General features: G+C 40.6%; 2 protein-coding genes across 2 annotated transcripts; one reads left to right on the top strand and one right to left on the bottom strand.

Moving 5' to 3' along the window:
* Positions 1-2,846: 2,846 nt before the first annotated feature.
* nsun2 (NOP2/Sun RNA methyltransferase 2) lies at positions 2,847-13,609 on the bottom strand. Its single transcript, XM_053333992.1, has 19 exons — positions 13,420-13,609; positions 12,509-12,666; positions 12,014-12,118; positions 11,798-11,903; positions 11,638-11,709; positions 11,344-11,428; positions 11,039-11,231; positions 10,484-10,558; positions 10,175-10,305; positions 9,159-9,232; positions 8,820-8,950; positions 8,070-8,166; positions 7,631-7,842; positions 7,169-7,261; positions 6,931-7,066; positions 5,530-5,610; positions 4,406-4,544; positions 3,958-3,997; positions 2,847-3,834 (listed from the first exon to the last, which is right to left on the bottom strand). The coding sequence occupies exons 1-19, from the start codon at positions 13,483-13,485 to the stop codon at positions 3,540-3,542; spliced, it is 2,289 nt and encodes a 762-aa protein (XP_053189967.1). The 5' UTR covers positions 13,486-13,609; the 3' UTR covers positions 2,847-3,539.
* Positions 13,610-14,586: 977 nt separating this feature from the next.
* Positions 14,587-21,909, top strand: srd5a1 (steroid-5-alpha-reductase, alpha polypeptide 1 (3-oxo-5 alpha-steroid delta 4-dehydrogenase alpha 1)). The gene is made up of 6 exons (XM_053333993.1): positions 14,587-14,958; positions 15,263-15,429; positions 17,113-17,214; positions 20,208-20,358; positions 20,479-20,581; positions 20,701-21,909. Exons 1-5 carry the CDS (start codon positions 14,648-14,650, stop codon positions 20,543-20,545), a joined length of 798 nt encoding a protein of 265 aa, XP_053189968.1. The 5' UTR covers positions 14,587-14,647; the 3' UTR covers positions 20,546-20,581; positions 20,701-21,909.
* The last annotated feature ends 274 nt before the right edge of the window (positions 21,910-22,183 follow it).

Below are 22,183 nucleotides of genomic sequence, written 5' to 3'. Positions count from 1 at the left end.
CATTTAAAGCACATTTGACAACTGTGATAAATGTCTTGATGTATGGTTAATAAATAATTTACTGTTTATTCATAAGACATTAATGAAACCAACTTCTGGGTTGGATAGGCTGTAAAAAAAATATCTCAAATGTGCTGTGACAAACATTCGGAAGTCGTCAATAAAAGGTGATGAATTTCTTAGTTAAACTCCACACTTGATGACTCTTCTAAACCAATAATAGAGGATTTGCCAGATTATCCATCACATAATCATCACTTGTAACTGTTAACAAGCTCTTAGTAAACTAGTTCTGATAAAATGCAGCATTTTTCGGGAAGCTGAATGGAGTGGTCTTCCTGGTGAACTAGAAGAGCTAGCTATGAAAGTATTATATAGCGTTAAAAATAAATATTAAATACACATATTTAGTTACCATAAAGTAATCAGTTCCAACTTTAAAGGGGACTTTTTAAAACATTTTGTTGGCCAAAAAAACAAAACAATAGGGCTAAAACAGGTTATAATAGATCTCAGAAGGACTGCAGAGTTTGGTGATAAAATAATTTTCTGCAGGTTTGTCACAATGAGCGAACCCTTTCATATCACACATACTCATTTGAACTATTATTAATGCAAAAATATTCCTCAGTGCAGCTTTAAAGTGCAGCAAAATCCACTGAATAAAATGTATCAAGTTATCAGGACAAATAACTTTAGAGAGGAACTTTTTACAGTCTTTATAATGTTATATAATATTATAATCTGATGCTACATTTTTTTAAACCTTAAAATGTATCTTGGGGTATAATACAAACATGGAAAATAGAAAAAACAACAGTGCTCCAATGAAAAATGTTGTGGGAGACTTAAATTGAGATGACAGTTTGAGAACATTTTAGAATTTGAGCTTTGGAAGACTGTGAGTGCTTTCAGAAAGCTCTTCCAGGGAGAAAGATAATCAGAATGGAAAGATGAAGTGAGTGGTGTGAACAAAGCTGGAGACAAGGACTGGATGGTAATTTTAAGCAGCAAGTAAAAGACGGGAAAGAGAGGAGAGCCGTGGGAGAAGGATGAAGGAGAATGAAGACATTAAGTGAATGTATGTGTCCCTGTGTGGAGTTGATGTCATTACTGGTATTAGTACGTTGGCAGTAAATGTTGAAACTAAAAGGCAGAAGGCATCACTCCCACTGACAAAGCAGCACACACACACACACACACACACACACCACACACACACACACACACACACACACAAAGGCAGGCTTAGCTGAAGTATACACACATATTCACATAGAAACCTCCAGTGTTCTGGTGATGTGGCAGATTTCTCATGCTGACATAAAACACACACACACAAAGGCAGGCTTAACTGAAGTATACACACATATTCACATGCAGGCTTAACCCAAACACACGCTTCCACACACAGACGTACAGACAGGCCTATGACTCAGTAACAACTTTTGCCTCGTCTCCAAACCTTTCTCTATCTGTCCAATTCAATTTATTCATCCCCACCCTCTCCCTCTCTCTCTCTCCCCCTCCTCCATCCACTCATCTCTCCTCATCCTCCAAAGGCTTTTATCATTTTCAACTCCTTCCATTTTCATGTGCTCTTCTCTACGCCGCTCGAAAAAATTGAGCGTTTTTTTTTTCTTTTTCTTTCATCGTTCATCCTTGACCGACAGCGCAAACAGCTCCCCTTTTGCTTTTGGCTTTATCCTCGCTCCGAAATACCATATTCACATTTTAGAAAAGAGAAATCTTCCAATCTCCCTTCCCCTCCCATAGCCAGGTTGTTCAATAATTTGGTCTGTGTAATAAAAAGCAGTGCTTGAGGTAGAAAATCAACTCAGTCGAAATGTTCCTTTGCTTTACTTGGAAACAGTAGCTGGGGGGAAAGAAAAGGAAGGAAATCAGGGAATAATTGGGTTTACTCCTCCACATGATCCTGGCATGTGACCCAAACAGTGACTTCTTCATGTCCCACGACTTGTCCACCTCTGCCTCTGCATACAGGGCTGTCACTGGCATGTCCACAGCAGAGGGAATTGACATGACAGCCCCTCTCCCAAATGGTAAAACACACTACCGTGCCCCATAGAGGTCACTGATCAAATGAAAAATACATGCATTTATAATAATAATTAAAGAGGGGTGGGGGGGGGGGGGGGGGGCAGAGCGACAGCAGGGGATAAAGAATAAAAGTGAGGAGAAAATGAAGGAGGAGAGCAGAGGAGTGCAGGATGCTCTCTGTGGTCCCTCTGTCCTCCGCTCCCCTCCCGTCACCAGTGAGAGGTGAGGGGGCTGGTTGTCATGACGGCTGTTGTCATGGCAGCTGGACTGGTTAATAAACAGGAGGAGAGATGTCAGTCCATCCTGTGCAGTGAAGCTGCCGTGGCAACCGCCGACAAGATGCGGCAAATATGCTGTTGTCATGGAAAGTGTAATGGTGTTGTTGGGTTTTTTTTTCATGTTTTCATCTTCACTGAAAAAAAATGTATAGCTCTGGCTTCCTACACCCCCCCCCCCCTTTTTTAAAAAAAAGCACTGCACCTCTATAGTTATTTTTTTTGCACCATGCACTTCCCACCTGTTCACCCCACGCAGATGACTTGTCATATATATGAAGTAAATAGAATAATACAGCTGACAGCTAGCTACCCCATCCATGAAAAAACATTGACTAACAAAGACTTTCATTCTTTTGCTGAGATACATCTCCTTTTATCTGAGATCCAATCTTTCCATCACTTTGACAGGTATTATTTCTGACTACCTAGACAGTTTTCACTGAGCTGAGCTATCATCAGAAGTCTTTATTGGGACAGAACGCATATAAAAAACAGGATTTTTAGTTGAGTTATTTATTTGTTACATTTTTCTTCATTTTAAATCTTAACTCTTGCAGCAACCTAGGCCCTTCCTTGAAACAGCCTCGGGTGCCACAACACCCACATAGCAAACCGCTGCTTTAATACCACTACCTTAAAAAATCTATTTATTTCTTCACAGCTGCCTTTCATTCAGTCAGTAACAACCCATTCTCGAGTATACCTTTCACACTTCAAAAATGATGTTGTTCAAATAAAATAATTTGACTGCTGACAGAGTTATTAACCTTTCACGCTTTTAATCAACTCCACATTTCTGCATAATTACAGGTGTAGAAAATGAGATTGCAGTTAATAAAAACCTCTCTAAACATGCGCAACTGAAAGAAAATTGATGCCTCTTGGTCAGTGGAATAAACTGGTTAAAACATGAAAAAAAAAAAACATATAAAACATAAAATAAGCCGTTTAACTAAAAAAAAAGCTGAATTCTGTGGAGAGAGGCGGGGAGGTCCAAGAGGGGGGAAAAACAAAATTCAAAAAAAGGGAGTCACTATCTCTCGGAGGGAATCCTGCTGCGGTGGCAGTGTGGTGAACAGAGAAACCCGTAGAAGCATATTACCCTCCTCTACCACGTGATGTGGTCTTGGACCTGGTTAACAACTCTTAGAGCTTTAATACATCTTCAGTCATTCCTCCTTCCCCGTCTCCTCTACGTTCTCAGCTGCTAGTCCCTTGCTTGTCTCCGTCGCTTTTTGGTTCTGATGATCCGTTTTTATCGCCGTTCTCCAAGTCCAGCTCTCCCTCGTTTTCCATCGCCCCGTCCTCGACCTCTTCCTTTCCTTCCTTTTGTCCGTCCCTTTGTTTCTGCCCCACGCCCTGTTTGTCTCTGAAGACCTCCACCCCCAGCATCCGGAGGTAATGGAACCTCTCGTTGCGGGGCACGAAGGCTCGGATTGATGTCTTTCCCCTCCAGCCGCACAGCTGGATGGGACACTGTGGCTCTGTTGGGTTACTGACAGAACAGAACAGAAGAGAACAGAAGGTGATGGTGGGAGTCAGATAAAAACAGAAACCAGGACAACCACTTCAAAATACAAGGATAAAATATGCATACACACTTATAAAAATGACTTACTTTGGGTTGGGAATGTACTTCAACACAATACTGCCCATTCCTGTGGAGAAATAAATAGATATATATTTACAACGATATTTTAAAATGACCCTGTGGAACTGCAGTTTCCTTTTTGCTGGAACTGCTGAGCTGCCCTGGCGAGGCTTTTTGGGTCAGTGCCTTGCTCAAGGGCAACTAAACCCCAGGAAGTTCACTTTCCTCTTTCACTTTTTGCCAACCAAGCCTGAAACCTTCCAGTCGCTAATCCGCTTTTCTAACCTCTAGGCTGCGACTGCCTCCCAAATTCTCTCATCTTTTTGTCTGTTTCAAAACATAACAGCCCTCAAATGTGTAATAACACTAAATCATACAGTTTTACTTCAGTAAGTGCTTGTCCACTTGACTAAATGTCTTACATTTTGGAATTAAATGCTGTAAATCACATTTTTAAAGACGGTGCAACGCGTACCTATTTTCTTGGCCTGAGCATGAGCGTGTTCCTCCAGTTTGCTGAGGAAGGGGTTCTCCTGGGTCAGCAGCACTTTGATGTCCTCCACACTCACCGCGATCATCCTGGAGCGAATATATGGCTGAAGAGTGTAGATACCCTGGTAGGAGAGAGAAGAGAGAGGGGCTGAGGTTGGACCAGATTCTTTACAGTTACACGGTGCATATAAAACCAATCAATTATCAGTCCTAGTGTGAACTCCTCCATCTGGGTGTTCAGCTGCCTTCATCTCTTTGATGCTTAATACAAGAACTGAGTGCAAACACAAAAGGAGACTATTTTTAAAAATGATTCATTATACAATCTAAGAATATGTAGTGTGATTAGACTCTTGCATCACTTCATTAATATGATAACAAAAAGAGGATTTTTGGCTTTGTGTGGAAAATGTGCAGCTGTAGTGTAAACATTCATGGTCAGCTTTACATTTTGACAGTAATACAGATTTAGTTTGCAGATTAACGACACAAAAATAGCTCAATATACAGAATCGGATTTCTTTTAAAGGGACAGGTTTCCAATTTTTCCAAGTCTGTCTTAAAACAACAGTCAGGATCCCAAATGAACATTTAAGCAGGTTTTTCTTGCTGTAATCATTCCTCCTGTTCATACTGACCATTAGAAGACCCCTTCATAATGCACTTACAATGGAAGTGATGGAGGGCAAAATCCACAGTGCTTATTTTGAGTAAAAACAAATGTATTTAGAAGTTTACCTGAATATAATGTGAGACTTACACCATTTGAGTCAGATAAAGTGGACATCTTTCACAGTTAGTTTTTTTAGTTAAAAATATCCCTGCACTAAAAGGCCACAACTGTGACTTGATTTGATTGGCTGAAGCTTCATATTAGCTTCAAATAAACATTTAAATACATTTTTGCACAGAAAGGGGAGCTGAGGATTTTGTTGTCCACTTACAATCACTTACATTGAAAGTGCATGATGAACAGATATGTTAATGGTTTGGCTGAGGACGAAGAAAAACATCCAACGCTCATTTGGGCACCTGTCCTTTAATGTGACTACTGGTGTGTCTGGCTGGTAGTTGCCATGTTCAGTGTATTGTGTGTGTTTGTGTTACCTCCTGAGCCAATCTGAAGGCACAGCCAAACTCCTCTCCATCACTGTTGCGAGACCACACCTTCACCCCTGTGTTAATGACCTGAGGAAATTTGACACATGGTTGATGGTTGTGTACAAAAACAAACACGAATGCCAACGTCTACTCTGTTAAACACTGCTAATTACTGTCACCCTGAAAACTCAATCAGGGGTGGTAATTTAAATCAAAACAAGAGATAAATGATGTTGCTTGTGGTTTATAATGTTACGGAAATGTTTTTATAATTACTGCTGTTCGCCAAACTCTGTTGCTCGAGGCGTCGACTGTATAAGATATTACAGAACTGTGGGTAAACAAAGTGCAGCTGGTCTCATGTCCCAGCAGGAGTGGCTGGCGAATGTCAGTGATTTGCATAGGAAAATATGCATGTTATATAAGAGAGGTGAAGCAAGAATGATGCCTTAATTACTCTTAATACTCAACTATTGCCCATTAAAATTATTACCTATTAAAAATTAGCATTTTCGAGACTTTCTTTGTGAAACTTGAGATATTATGAGGAGAAAGAAAACTATAAAATGTGTGGAGTTAACCAAGTTGTTTGGGGTAAACATACAATTCAGAGTGGTTCAGCCCACAGACAGCGACTAAAAAGTGAGAAACATCAAACACGGTGAGGAGAACAGGCACTGACACACACACACACACAAACACACACAGCACCACCTGTGCAGGTGCTACAGGGTAGAGGACCAGAGGGAATGAGGATAGGAGAGGGTCCCATCTGTTAGGCTGCTTCCCTCTGATGGGCGTGCACACACACACATTCACAAAAAACAAACTGATGTACCCAAAGTAAAGCCAATATGTCCGTTTCCTTCAAAACTGGCCAGTCTGTGTGCTTCTGCTTGGACTACCATAATGCAGTTTGTTTGATTATACTGTATAAATTGATCAATACCAGATGTTTTGTCCTGACATCTGGGATTAACTGATTATGGAAATAACTGATTATTGATTTTAGGGTTGGGCGATATGGACAGGACCAAATATCGCAATGTTTTTGACCAAATACCTCAATAATTATATTGCGAAAATATTGTGCGGTTGTCTATCTGTGCTTTCACAAAATATTTACACAATGAGATTTTTGATAAATAATCATCAGTAATGTGGATGTAATGAAGTGGATAAAGGCAGATCATAAAACAGTCTGTTAAGTTCAGTTCAGTTTTTACTGTCATGCAGCCATTAAAAGCAGGAAAAGACAACACTCATCCAATATCACGATACTCAAACTCTAAGACAATATCTATAAAATATCATGATATCGCCTAGCCCAGCCCTAATTGATTTGTTGAACACAAACATTATGAAAGCTGTGACACAAGTCTTTTTGGGAAAAGGAGACACACACACCTTCATGCGCTCACTGTTATTGAGCAGCACGTTGCGGAGCTCTTTGGACACCATGTACAGGTGTCTCTTCTTGCCCTCGTGGGTTCTGGTCAGAACGTTGAGCTTTGGGAAGTTTGGGGATAAATCGTAGAAAGATCTAAATGAGAGCAAAAAAAAGAAAAAAAGATAACTGTTAAGCACTGCCACAATGCTGAGATCAATCATCATTTCCATGATTAATACACATGAAGACGCTCACTGTATGGTGGTGAAGACTGGGTCTTCTTCAGTCAGGAACACAAATGGGTCTTCTTTATAACCAAACAGCTTCATCTTCTTTGAGGGTGGAGGCCTGGAAAACAGACAAAGTAAAACGGACATAATTTATGATTCAAATATGCTTCTGTTTATTGAAATTCCCAAAATACAACGTTTTCTTTGGCTGTCCTGCAAAAATATTCCATGTCAATAGTTTAAATAAATGTTTCATGGAGGAAAACATGCATTTTGTAAGAGCTTTTATTATTGATCATAACACTGCCAAAAAAAAAAAAATCAATGGAGGAAATGGCTTAAATTTTGCAGGAGCGGTGATGGGTTTGTTAGTCTGAAGAGAGAAGTGTTTCTCATTCTGTGCAAAAGCAACGTTATTTGATTAGTTCTTGTGACTCGAGAGCCTTCGGTTTTCCTTCAAGTATTAGCTCACCAGACCGTGACTCACCCACACACTCCCTCTTGTTTGGCGCTGGTCTCCTGAGTCAAAGAAACTCCTTTGGGTGCCTCCTCCTCCGCTTTCCCCTCTGGGACGATTCCCCCTTCCCCTTCTCCCTCCCCCCCGGCGCTCTCGGGGAGGCGGGCAGCGTCTGCGGGGGTCGTGGCCGCTGGAGAGCTTCCAGTCTGGGCCGCTGAGCTGGACGACACGTCCTTCCTCAGCTGGGAATTACAGTGAGAAAGAGAGAGAGAGGATATAGAGAGAAAAGCCCCAGCTGTGGTTAGTAAAACTGAACAGGTAAAGGATGTGGTGGTGGAGGAGGGGGTCTACTGCAAGATCAACAACAATAACCCATACCCACATGAGGGAATTCTGCTCCATTTCCATTTTCCAAGTAAGGCTGCTAATCATCCATTGAGTGTGCGTGCACGTGTTTGAGTGAATGTACCTTGGAATATCTCTTGTTCCAAGGCATCGGGGCTTTCTTCACCAGCACGGCCACAAAGAAACCTCCGGTGTTCTGATGATGTGGCAGAATCCTCATGCTGACATACAAACACACACAAACCAACTTTAAACCAAGTCTTCATCCTAAAATTAATGATTTGCATTAAGGAGACTTTTTTGGTCCCCATAAGGTTGGCGAGTCCCCAAAACATGACTGTGCAAACAGATTTATGTCCCCATAACGTCAGGAATACCTGGGCAAACACACATACACACACAAATCATGCCTCTGAGTTTTATGGTGCCACCTACTGTGAAGATAAACAAAGATTTTTTCCCCCCAATATTAAATAAACTGAGCTTTGCCAGCATGTGACAACAGCTCCCTCTGCTGGCCGCCAACAGAATCAGTTTGAACATTAAAGAAAAGGCTGCAGAGGAGAAATGACATCATCACCTGAATGTGCAGGTGTGAACTTGTACATACATCTCTGCAGACAGGATATACGTACATGTACAAAGCTGTGCCAAGATAGCAAACACATTTATCTGCTAATAATGGCATCAATCAGAGAAAAGTGTGTGCTTCGTGAGAACAGAAGGCTCCGAGCTGAAAAGACTTACACACATTTCCACCTTCACAAGACATCTTCACCGTCTTAGTTTAGAATTTGCTCAATTCTGGGAGGCACACAGTCTACCACACTGTATAATAAGTACAAACTTTAAGTGTGTATGTCTGTTTTCTTACCATCTCTCCAGATGCATGCCAGCAAGTTTCTCTGGGTCAGTTGGCGGGAACATAGTGGGGCGGATCTGTGTGTGGCGACAGCTTGGAACCTCAGACCAGTCCGAGAACCACTGGCCATCTTTGGTCATCAGCTACAATACGGAGACGGTGATTGTTTAAGTGCTTGATGCGACCAAACTGACATGCAGCCAAGACAGATCTACAAAATTCATTCTGACTTTTGATGCTAAAAATGTTTCCATGACTGGTTTGGGGGGGGGTTTGTGTGTGTGTGTGTATGTGTGTGTGTGTGTGTGTGTGTGTGTGTGGGGGGGGTGTAATGGCAAAACATTCCAGTACCTTCCAGGAGGTGACCCCAGGCATCCACTTCAGCCCTGGCAGATCAGCAGAACTGTCAGCCAGCTCCAAAGCTCCTGGCAATGTGAAAGAAGAGACATTACAGCTTGGCAGGGAAAGGCTGAGCAATTATATTTAGAAACAATCTTCATATCATAAATTCTGAAATCTTCCTGCCTTCAAAAGTGAAGCATGTCTTAATGTTAAAGCAATTACTTGACATGCTTGTGCAGGTCTGCTGCTCTTGACCCTGTACCCTTAGAAAATATGACCTGATTTATAAGGCATGAATGTCAGATGGTTATTATCAGGATTAAAAACAACCCCCTTTTTGTTTGTACATGTGTTTTAAAGGGGTGTCTGTTTTCATACCAGCAGATATAAACATCTGTCCTGTTTTTCAAGACACGGGCTCATTATTGTGCGACAAGCTAATTATTCGAAATTATGGCATTTAATGGAATATATATTATGTTCAACAGATGGGTGAAAGGCTTATTTTTTAAATTAGAAATCAGCTCCCAGACTAACAGATAAGAAAAACAGCTGGTTTAGTGATTGTTTGTGGCAAATAACATGCAAATAACGCTTAATTTGAAATGAATGAAGTGTCCTCGCACTGATATGTTAAGCATCAGTGGAACACAAATTCAGTCGAGCTTGTTAATGCTGTAAGCAACAATTTAACCTTTTTACTCTGATCTCTGCAGTGGATGTGGTGCTGTCAGGTCATGTGATTTTCTTACAAACGTGGACCTGTTTTGAGAGAATTGTATTAAAGCTGTGAGATTAAGTCACTGCTGAGACTTGTTCTTCCTGTGTGTGCTGATAGTGACTGTAAGCTAAGAGTGAAAAGCAGGCCACCTCACATCAATCAACATACTCAAAGACACATTTTAGTAAAAAGGAAATAAAGTAACTGCATGAAACAAAACTAAAATTAAACTTTGATTTGTGAAAAAAAAAGAAAAGTGGAGCACATATTGCAGTAAAGGTATGAGCCTGTGAGTGTTTGTTACCTTCGCTCTTCTCCAGCAGTGCTGCTATGACAGCTTCGTCCTCTATAGGGTTGAGTGAACAGGTGGAGTAGACCATCCTCCCTCCCACAGCCAGCTGTTCAACACCGCGCACAGCGATGCGCAGCTGGAGCCTGCAGAACACACACACACAGTAATGTTGCCAACTTATCTTTTTTTTTTTTTTTAATTAGTGCCAAAACAACACTCCATTCCCTTGCCGTTTAGTCAATTTGGTTGCTCACACCGGTGCGTGAATTTCTATGTTACCACGCAACTATGAGCGCACACACAAGCATTCCCTCTGCTCACCCGTGGAGGTGCAGGCTGTTGCTGGTCGTCCATTTCTTCCACACGTCTATGTTCTTCCTCATCGTGCCGTCCCCACTGCGTGAACACAAGAGCAGACGAGCGGCGGCGGTCAGAAACCACCAGAGAACCCCTCCCAACACTTCTCACCGGGCAAAAATGTCTGTGCAGCACAAACTGTCTAAACGCCGGGCTTTAGCTGACTGCTCACATCACTGCTGCCTGCCTGCCTGCCTTGCTTGCTGTGTCTTCATTACTGCTTTCCCTCCCCTCTCCCTCTCCCTCTCCCTCTGTTGTCTTTGGCATGGACTCCTGGCTTCAGTGCTACAGCTGGTCAAACTCGGGCAAGCACTGCAAACTAAGGCGGTTCTTGTTTTGGCCACAAAAATGATGCTACACTTCAAGTGAAGGAGGCATTTACACCAGGGCGATGTTTTACCGCTAATCCTGTACTGAAACATCAAGAAGGAAATATAAGAAACAGCCCTTTTAGTAGATACCCAACATTATCCATTTCCTCCTCAGACTTCAAAAACCACAACCCTCCTGTCTGCTGACCTGCAGGGCACATCACACAGGATGCGGTCGTAGAAGAGGATGTCCCTTTTGCCGTCTGATTGGACATGTAGGGTGGGGATGCAGGACGCGTCGTGGTTGATCACCATGATGCAGGGGCTGTTGAGACGCTTGGCCTGGTGCACCAGCAGGTAGCAGCGCTTGTTGTCCACGTCATTGGCGATGACGAAGCCCTCTGAAAATATGATTATAAATACTGTTAATGCAGTGGCACACTTTTTCCAATTAAAATATAAAGAAATTAATTATTATAAGAGTTTCCCCAGTTTTTAATATGCATTTCTCACCTGGAAATGGCACTTCCATGTCAGCGTGGAGCATCTCAATCAGCTGGGCTGTCTTTGACCCAGGAGCTGCACACATGTCCAGGATCTGAACAGAAACAAAAATAAATAAATAAATAAATAAATATATATATATATATATATATATATATATATATATATATATATATATATATATTTATTTTTTTTAAACACAGCTGTTATCAAACTGTAGGGAATGTGTGTTTTCCCGTGAGCAGAGGCAAGAAAATAACGAGTACTGACAGATTTAACCTTCAAAGACAGCACTTCTTTTACCTTATTATGAGACTCAATCTTCAGGAGGAGAGGAGGGATCATACTGACAGCTTCCTGTCGGCTGATGTTACCCTGAGAGGAAAAACATGGACATGAAGCTAATGTCTTTATTTTCTGGGCGACTTCTGACATCCTTGTTCTCCTTATTTCTTTGACTCACCGACTCCGTCTCGCTGACCAGAAACTGGTGGAACTTCTCCAGCAGAGGAGACTTCCTAATGATCTTTCTGCTCATGTTGGTGTGCCAGGCCTGCTCATCAGGATACCTGAACGAGACAAGCACAGTGTGACTTCTTCTTTAATCTGTGTGAATGGAGTCAAGTGACTACATGTGTCTGTGACATGTAGTCTTTGGATAAACCGTGTGAAGTATTACCAGCTGAGAGGCTGTGGTGCCTCCATCTTCTGGCCATCGATCTCCACCTCCTGAATATCCTTAAAGTATTTTTCCTTCAGACAGTGGAGGATCTCTTTGGCATGACTAGAAGGAGACGGAGAGAGGGAGAATTTGAACATGTGATCCAACATCCAAAAATCCAATAATTTAAAAGCACTGTCTTCCTTTCAAGTCCAAACACGAGAGCTAAGATCAAGAGACTGTAGATGTGCAAAAAAGCGTTTTGTGTCCTGAAAAATGGGAATTCAAAAGGTGGGAAATGTACAACAGATAAAGTAGTATAACTTCTAAGATTTCTAAAAATCTTGAGTAGTATCTTACGTCTCTTGGTAATTTTATAAATGATCCTACAGATTCACAAGTCTTAAATGATGATCTACGGGGTGCGTACACTGACTGGAAAAGGCACATTTTGTGCTGAGCATCACACAAGAGAAAGAGGATGAACTGGGCTAATAAATCTGTCCTTCTCACCTCTTGTATCCAGTGATGCGGATGGTTGCTGGCAGAGGTTCCCTCATGGCATCCATAAACTGTTCGAACTCTCCATCGGGCACCAGGCCCTGTTCCTTGTAGTAGTGCTCGAACAACTTATTTTCCTTGACGATGTCGGCATAGCCAGCTCCCCAGCCCTGAAACACACGGATCCACGGATATCATTGTGGGTCATTGATAACTGGAAAAGCAACACAGAGCCTTTCAAATGATTCAAAAATGTTCAAAAATCCATAAATGTAATATGGAAAAATATACAGAATTGCAGAACATGTAATTTTACATATTAGGATAGTCTAATTGCCATTTCCATCATACCTTAGGCACTCACTGGCCTCTTTATTAGGTACATCTGTGCAATCAAATGCAATCCAATGCAACAGCTCTGCTTTAAATTCTACATTTATTATGCTTATACGTTTTAGGTTTTTGTTGGCATTCTCAAAAAGGGGATAATTCTACTTTCTGTTTATGATTAAGGCCATAGTTGGTGATGGTGGTGTATTAGGGTGCATTATATTTACTGGTGTTCCTAATATTTTGTCCACGCAATTTACATACATGGGGGGCAATTTATTGGTAACACCAATCAATGTAGTGCACTCCAGTACGCCGCCGCCGCCACCACCACCACCACCACTTAGTACGACCTCAGTAATACACATAAAGTCTCTCCAAACAACAAAGAGACACGGAAAGTTAAAGGTGACAAGCGGCCACACCTGGCTTTGAAAATAGTTGAGTTAACGGAAGCTAGTTTCATAGTTTCATAAAGATGCAGTCCTCAGCTCCCCTGGCCAATAGCACCGTTAAATAAAAGGTGTTGCATGGCCTGACTGAGCTCCTAACATTAGCAGGAGTTTCAGCAGCAGAAGTAGTATGAAGCTTACAGCGTTGTCTCTGTCGTCTCTTCCTGTAGACTGGTTTTTCTGCCGCTGCCTGGCTCTTTTCCCCATTTCGGAATAGCAGGGGACTCTGGAGAAAAGTCTGCGGAGCGACGTGGTTATAGGACGCAGATAAAAAAAAGTGTATCACAGCTCGGCTAAAATTGTGTTTCTTCTGTGCGTTAAACGTGTTGCCTCTGACGCACGTGAGTCAGGACCTTTCCGGCTGGTCCTAAACTCTGCCTGACATAAAATAATAAAAACATTTCTATTAGTTCGGAACATTTCGTGTGATTCTTGAGATATTATCACATCGAATTCTAAATTTAATTGCTATATTGTAATATAAAAATCGCACACTTTCGAAACAATTTTCTTTGATATACTGTATATATTCTAATATTATAATTGCATTTATTTACGGCTTGAACGTCGCACAAACAAAGTTACAAGCGTACTTTTTTCTAATATAATGTATCAGTGTAGCAGGCGGCAAGGTAACTAGGTGATAGTTTACAGCAGGTAATATATTATGCAAACTACTTTATGAATATTTATTTATGACGCAGTTGAAAACCGAGCGTTTTGATTGGTTAATAAGATTTAAAGCCATATATGTTCAGGGCTATGATTGGTCTTCGGAGGGAACCCCATGAGGTGGTGTGTGTGTGTGTGTGTATGGCATGATTTATAGCATGTCCGTTTTAACTCGTATAAAAGCAATACAAACACTCAAATTGACATTCTTTACTGCTGAAATGTTATGACAGTTCCTAAAGCGACCCAGAATATATATGGAAATATTTCAATGCAGAGGCAGCGGTACCACAGCTATGCTATTTGTTTTCCTAGGACGGCGAAGTCATGACCCGCCCTACTCTGCCTCTAATTGGCTTACCCTGATATTCGTAGTCAAACTAACCAATCTTAGTCGTCACGCCTAAACCCACCAGCCAATCAGAGGTAGAATAGGTCTGGTTTTGTCTTTACCATCCTAGGACAAGAATGGTCTCAGCCGGGTATATCTAGCTCTTTATACAGTCTATGATCTAGCTGCAGCCGCAACACGACACACCCGCTGTACTACACGACACACCTTTTGCATAGGTTTAACCCATTGGTGTAGACATATAGAAGGGGCTGGTTTGGGTTAAGGTAAAGGGTCAGGGGGTGTGTCGTGTAGTAAAGGGTGACTGTGCAACACAGCAGCTAGAAGCATCTCTCCACCGCCGTGATGGACGCCCTAATCTCCAGACTCTTCTCCTCGGAGGAAGAGGAACTGTACATTCTGGACTGTTTGGCTTATTTTATGTTTTTTATGGCAGCGTGCACTTTCGTGACTCTGCTTTTCGAGAATGTCCCCTACGGCCGGTATGCCACCAGCAAATACGGATTTCCAGTAAATGTCAGGTTCGCCTGGTTCGTGCAGGAGCTGCCTGCTTTCCTGCTGCCTCTGTGTCTGGTGGTGTGGACATCAGCTAAAAAAACATCACTTCTGCCCAATCAGCTGATCATAGCCATGTATTTCTGCCACTATGTTCAGAGGTAGGTGATCACATTCAGTGTCACCATGAACCTACACCTATGGCACAAGTTAATGTTCAACTAGTTTCATCAGCATACTGTAATAGATGGTTCCCAGAGTGTGTGTCTGTGTGTTTGTAAAGCAGCTGTTCCATCAAATAAACTAATATCTGGATAATCATCATTCATTATTGTGCACAAGAAGAGGTCAGAATGTAAATATGTGCATTCCATTATATTAGTACTAGTTAACTAATAGATTTTTGTATATCAAAGCATGTATTTGAAATAACATGTTGCATTAATATGTTTTTTCCTGCCACAGATCCCTTATTTATCCGTTTTTAATTCGAGGAGGTAAGCCAACCCCATTCGTCTCATTCGCCCTGGCCTTTGTTTTCTGCATCTATAACGGCTACATGCAGATCAGGTACCTGAGCCATTATGCCGATTACCCTGCAGATTGGGTTACGCATCCATGCTTCATCACAGGTAGGTTTTCTGTGTCTGTAACTCCCCCACTTTTTAACAAGGGACATGTGAATGTGTGAAATAGATCTAGTTTTGCTGAAAGACTCCCAACACTCATTGCAAGTAGTGCTGCATTAGCACAGGAGACATAATAAGTTGATTATAGTTTATAATGAAGGATGTTGTCATGAAAAAATATTACAAATAGCTTTGAAAGACTTTAAACATCTCTACAAGAAGAATACACAATTTCAGTCAACATTTGCATGTAATTAAACATAACCAATGTAAGTACTCGGTTAATAAACTACAAAAAAAGTACAAGTTACTGTTTTGTTGTAGTATATCATATTGTGTGCACTGTGTGAGTGTGGATAAAATAATATGAATAACAGTATTGGATAAAGTTGAACTTAATTAGAGTTGAACAGAGTATGATACACAGTCAGGATATCAGGATGTCAGTCTCACCCTGTTCATCTCTTCTACCCCTTTTCTTTCCCTTCCCCTCATCATTATCCATTAGAAATCAAATTAAATGGCCAAACTTTGCTTAAAAACAGGCCTATCATTCAAATCTATTGGTCCATTGTGTATCTTTGTTTGGCTCCTTTGGCTCTTTAAGCCAAACTGAGGAAATGGTCATTTTAGAATTTAAGTTTTTTACTGTCCCTCAGCTCCCCCTTACAGTCGCTATAAAATTGTGTATTTGGAGCAGATAATGACAAAGTGAAAATAGAGTACTACTCAGATAAAAATAATGTATTATGAGAAGAAATGAAGAAATGTGAAAAGTTGTAATCAGCACAGTTATTTGCCTTTGTACTGTGAAATATAATGTTTGTTTTATTATTGTGCATATGAATAAAATAAAAAATATAATATAAAGTAACATTTTGTTACATCAAATATTGTTCTACCATCCCAACGGGGTCAATGGGGGCAGATTTTCAATTAGTGGTATATATGGTATATACTGTATACACTATTTCTATATATTATTTTATATATTACACACTGTCTGGAGTAGTGAGTAGTTTGTGTAAATGGGGCAGTCAGTACTATTATTAATCTCTTACTGACCTTCATATACGTCCCCATTTTCAGTAAATATGATGTCAGAAATCTATATTTATATTGCCTGATAATAGAGATGTGGTAATCATGATGTCTGGAACAAGGCTGGATGTCCAGGATGTGTAAGTGGTCAGACTGTAAATAACCAGGACACATTATTTATAAAGTAAATGCTATATTTCAGGCATATCTTACAGTCCCTGAAATTTGTCACCAGGACTTTGAGGATTTGATTTAACCAGATTTGATTGACAGTCCACTCTTAATCTGAAAATGACTTCCACTCATCAGATTCAAATATACTGTAGCTCCATTCTGATTGGTACTCAGGATTGTGACATCACCTTTTGCCAGCTGAGCCCCGCCCCCTCTTCACACCAGAGCACAGAAAAAAACAAAAAAAAATAGAAAATGTCTCATTGAACTTTGGCACAAAAAAAAGGTTGATTCGATGCAGGACGACATCACTCACACTAAAGAGCCGATAGAGAAAATAGTTTTTCAGGGCAGCAACATGACATACAAACACTGCATGAATAATGTAACTTTTCAAAACACAGTTCAGCTGTTTGGCTTTTGGTCAGTAAAATGTCACACTAAAGCACCTTTTGGTTGGTTGGTTTCCAGGGTCTGCTCTGTGGTTTGTTGGCTGGCTGGTGAATGTGCATTCTGACCACATCCTGAGAAACCTAAGAAAGCCCGGAGAGACCGGTTACAAGATTCCCACAGGTAAAGCCTTCAGTCATCAAAACACTAGGACCAATTATTTTTCCCACCACAGCGAACAGGTTTTATACTCATATTACGTCTCGCTTTCAGAGAAGGGAAACTTCAGTCAAGAAGTTACAAAATATGTTTAGTAAAGTGCAGCTTTTAAGTACATTTGAGAGGTATTGATGCTATAAACTGTACTGTAACTCCTCTACACTGTAGTCCTTTTACTCTTTATTCACTGTATTTGTTGGCTGTAGTTACTAGGCCACCAGGTCCATCTATAATTAAAAAAAAACTTCGATTTTAGACTCTGAAAGGGTCCATTGTTCTCAGCGAGTATTTTTAATTTTATATACAGGACACTTACTATTACATCGTGGTGCCACTTCTACTTTAGCTGAGAGTTTAAATACTTTTTCCAGCACTGCCGAGGAGTGACATAAAAGTCAAGAAAGCAGTAATTACATCATGGCACAGAACACAGCGGTCTCTGCAAGATGCTAATTTCCCAGTGTGGTCGCATGATTATACAGGATCACACTGGGAGCACAATCACAGGTTGTCACTAGTTATCTTTGCCTTCCCGCCATGCCCTCTGTGAGCCTTTACATTCGTGTATGAAAAGCTTCTTGCTGCTTTGACTCTAATGTGGTGCAACTCAGCTTGAGCGCAAGTGACTCACAATACTCGTAGAGCTCGCGTGTAGTTTTGCTTTAGCTGACACAGAAAGAGTAATTTTTCTAAACCACAGGGAGTTGATAGTAATCATATTAGACGGCAAATCAGCCCTACACTGGAACATGCACATTATGTGTCACTCTACACTATGGTGGCCAGACTGATTTGTGACTCATGCTATATAAAGCTTTCAGTCTGTGAACTGTAAAAAATATTAATCTAAGAGTTAGATGAGAGGGCTGGTACCGCTTTCATGTTTGTATGGTTAATATGAAGCTATAGTCAGCTGTTGCCTCCATTAGCTTTGCTTAAAGATTTGAAACTGGGGGAAAATGAACTAAATCCACCTTCTCAGCACCTCCACAGCTTAATAATTCATCAGCTCAATAGTTTAATCTGCACACAAGTCAAATCTCCTCTTTTATCTTTGTACACTATGTTAAATCACCTTCTAACTCTCAGCTGGAAAGCAAAGGAAAGTATTTAGTACTCAGGGTGGCAATAGATAATAAATTATGATGGAAACCACACATGAGTTATATTAAAGTTAAAATGTTGAAATCAATTGCAGTACTATATAAAGCCAAAGATTTTTTTAAATCGAGTTCCGTTATGCACCTTATACTATTCCTTTATACTCCCAACTTACTGTGTGGAAGTGTGGCAAAATACACACTAATCCAATCTTCATCCTTCAAAAAAGAGCCATAAGAATTGTAAACAAAACTACTTATAGAGAACCAACAAACCCACTTTTTATTACGTTAAAAACACTAAAATATAAATATCTATAAATATCTGGTTGACATGAAAACTGCCCAAAACATGTACAGAGTTAAAAAAAAAAAAAGTCAACTGGAGAGGAACCTGTATGTTCAGGAAGCATTCAGAGAGGCATTCATAGTCTTAAAATCAAAGGAGTTAATGTATGGAACAACTGCAGTGAAGATATAAAAACACGTGGAGCGCTAATCACATTTAAAAGACTCTTTTAAAAATAATATATTGAATGGATATTAGATGGATTTTTGATGTTGATGGTTTCTTTCCAACCTCGTTTGATTTGATTGTGAATAATTAAGCTTTGATGTTAATCATAAAGTTTATTTATTTAAACTTTAAAGCAAAAAAAAAAAAAAAGGAAGAAGAAGGGGGAAGGTGGACTAGAAAAGTGTTTAACTTCTCCCTACTCCTTTTCAAACATGGAACACTATCATTTTGCTTTAAGAAAAAAAAATCCTTCTTTTAAAATACGAAATGAAAGATTTAGACTAAATTAACTAAAAGTATTCCCCCAAATGTTGGACTGTGTCCTTTTAAAACAAGGGATGCATCACTCCACTTGTATAAGATGTTGAAAGAAGTCGATTATCCCGGAAAACTATTAAGTGCGCTTGCCTTTTTTTTCACCTTTAAAATGTTTTTTGAATGTTTATCTATCAGTTTATTTCTTATCCAGCTTCACTGACATTTTTAAAAAAGCAGTGTAAAGGTTCTGGGCTTCGCTCAGCAGCCAATTTGCACTCAAGGCTGCAACATGACTAAAAACAGATGGAAAAAGGTGGATATTTTCTACAGTGTATGACCTTTACCATGTGGAAATGGATGTCATTCTATGAGATGTGACTCGTAAGTAAGGGGGGCGTTGGATAAACAAGATTTTGGCCCATTTCCAAATTCCTTTTGACAAATAGCCTGAGGGTCGGTATGTATTGGAAAAGCAAAATAAAATCTACCACTCTGCTTTTTCAGCTCACACACTGTAATAGGAAAATTTAAACCACACACCGGTTGTTGGCTTTTGTAAATCAATCAGTAATCATAGCAGCTCCTCAAAGAGAATTGGCTCCGCTCACCAGCAATAGCAGTCACAACAATAGCACCTTGAGCCTGAACTCGTGCTGAACCTGTTGAAACAATCTGTCCCGGACCCTTATGGAAAATAAAGTGAAGAAAGGCGAGGCGGGGGGGAGCTGTGAGCTCTGTTGCTCCAAATGAACTTCCAGGCATGTCTGGAATCCCTGCAGCCAAGAATCTGCCATTTTCACATAGAGGGTAGCAGCACTACCGCACACACGGCCTGCAGTCAAGTAGTGAGTGCTCAGCCACCTATACTGAGCAGTCCATGCACTTTGAGCTTTTAGCAGTGTGCAGATTCAAAATCACATTAAGAGATAGTTGAAAACGACATGTAGTTGCTGATTTCTGCTACATGGAAATCCATAAAATGCTATTTCTCCCTTAAGGTAAATATTTGGGTTGTTTTTGCTCCGGTGAACATATGAACAGACAAGCATACCTGTCCTCATTTCTATGCCTTCTACCCGCAGGCGGAATGTTTGAATATGTGTCTGGAGCCAACTTCTTAGGAGAGATAACAGAGTGGGCAGGCTTCGCTCTCGCCGGCCACTCTGTTCACAGTTCAGCCTTCGCCCTCTTCACCACAGTGGTCCTCGCCAGCAGGGCTGTGGCCCACCACAAGTAAGAAAAATAACACACACAGAGACACACAGGAAGAAGGTTTTCATAGAGTGTATGGCTTACTGTGAAGCAAATACTTGTATTAATGTATGAAAATGGCTCTTTCTGCTCTCTTTGCAGATGGTACCTTGCTAAGTTTGAGGACTACCCGAAAAGCAGGAAGGCGTTGATTCCTTTCCTCCTCTAGAAAACACTACAGGCACTGAAAGCTTTACAAAAAAAGGTATTTGCTTACAGTGCCTGCAAGGAACATTCCCATAATATTTTTTCTAATGTAGCTCTGATGTCAGAATAAACACTGAAGATACAGATTTTTTTTTCTTTTTTTGTCATTGGAAACAGATTGAAACACAGGTCTCAGGCTTGTTAAATGATCTCATCTGAGCTGGGAGCAAGCAACAGTTGAAAGCCATCATCTTAAAAAGATTTTTATTGTTGCCATTACTTTGGTAATAATGTCCATAAAGCACCGAGGAACCTCAACAACAATGAACTGAATGTGCTGGAAGTGTTGTGCCTGCAGGAGAGGCAACATTTAGCGTTCCTCCAGAGGAAATAAGATAGTGAATGGAGCATACCTCAACAGTAATACATTGGATTTATAACACTCTGTGCAAGCAATAAATAGCTCTCTCTCTCGTTTTAAGACTCTCCGCTGATCTGCATATTCTTCCAGATGGAACACGAAGCTGGAAATGCAAAGCGGACATTTCTCGTTTTCACTCATCCTCAAGAGTCATCTGTTGCAAATCTATCTTTTTAACATCCATTTGAATTAAAATTGATGAGTAAGGGACCTTAAATTAAACTCAACTCATTTTCCTGCCTCTGGATGACTTTTCTATGGACCGCCTCAACCCCCCTTTCTCCTGAAGGAGAGGCCAAAATGTAACCGCATCTCTGTCCTGTAAAGACTGAGACTGTAGCAAGCCTGTCCCCGGACATTGGGCTGCAGGGAAATCAAACGAAGATCAAGCATAGCTCTCAATAACTCAACCATGCCTGAAATGAGAAGAATTGAACGTTGCCCCAACACATCACTCCTGTCAAGGTTTTCGGGGACAGTTGTGGAGGTATTAATAAACCGAGAACGAAGAAGAAAGCAGGAAAATAGAAAGGAAATGCAGCTATGAATCCTCTCCATCTCTTTTAGTATGGTATTGTTTTACAGTACATTGATTACAAGCCACATCTTTACTTTTCAGCAGTCATGTCATACTAATAATTTGCCTTGTACTGCCATTTTTTTAAATCCAGATTGGAAACCAGTTTAATTTTCTCATCACTTTGGTAAAATCTTTTAGTACATAAACTCATGTACTAGAGAAAATGACACATTGTCGCCGATTAAGCTCGACATTTCACAGCAAACTGTAGATCAATGTTTATACTGAAGCTTTAGTTTCCAAATTGTGCCTTTGCCCAGAGGTTCCAGCTGCAGCTCCTTTCCATAACTCTTCATCAGATCCCTCTTTTCACACTGCAAGACATCTTCCAACAACAGTCACAGCCAAGGTCATGTCATTATGAATTTTAAAAAAGGGGTTGTATGTAAAATAAATTTATTTTGTCATCATTTTTACACATGGTGTGTAGTCAATAAATTATGGGACCGCCTGTATGTGAGCATGATGAAAAATGAAGGCTGTGTGACGCTGAAGGCTACGCAGACTGACATCCTTCATGTTCGAGGTCCCTGCTGTCTGTCTCTTCCAGGCGATTTCCTCTGTGTATCCTCTTTATCCACGCTTCTCGTAATTGCATCACTATATTACACCAGCAGCGTTTACTGAGGCTGCCATCGGACTATAATGCCATTTGTCTT

Source organism: Scomber japonicus, chromosome 15 (genome assembly GCF_027409825.1).
Source record: "Scomber japonicus isolate fScoJap1 chromosome 15, fScoJap1.pri, whole genome shotgun sequence".
NCBI classification, from domain to species: domain Eukaryota; kingdom Metazoa; phylum Chordata; class Actinopteri; order Scombriformes; family Scombridae; genus Scomber; species Scomber japonicus.
The sequence above is the reverse complement of the archived record's forward strand: the minus strand, read 5'-3'. Positions and strand labels throughout refer to the sequence as shown.

Excerpts from the sequence above, each read along its gene's own strand:
- nsun2 (XM_053333992.1), bottom strand. The coding sequence starts at position 13,485 with ATGGGGAAAAGAGCCAGGCAGCGGCAGAAAAACCAGTCTACAGGAAGA. Across the intron at positions 5,611-6,930 it reads ATAACAGTGAGCGCATGAAG|GTCATTAACACAGGGGTGAA; the intron begins GTGTGTGTGTCT and ends AAATTTCCTCAG. Across the intron at positions 3,998-4,405 it reads TGCTCAGGCCAAGAAAATAG|GAATGGGCAGTATTGTGTTG; the intron begins GTACGCGTTGCA and ends ATTTCTCCACAG.
- srd5a1 (XM_053333993.1), top strand. The coding sequence starts at position 14,648 with ATGGACGCCCTAATCTCCAGACTCTTCTCCTCGGAGGAAGAGGAACTG. Across the intron at positions 17,215-20,207 it reads CGGTTACAAGATTCCCACAG|GCGGAATGTTTGAATATGTG; the intron begins GTAAAGCCTTCA and ends TTCTACCCGCAG. Across the intron at positions 20,359-20,478 it reads AGGGCTGTGGCCCACCACAA|ATGGTACCTTGCTAAGTTTG; the intron begins GTAAGAAAAATA and ends CTCTCTTTGCAG.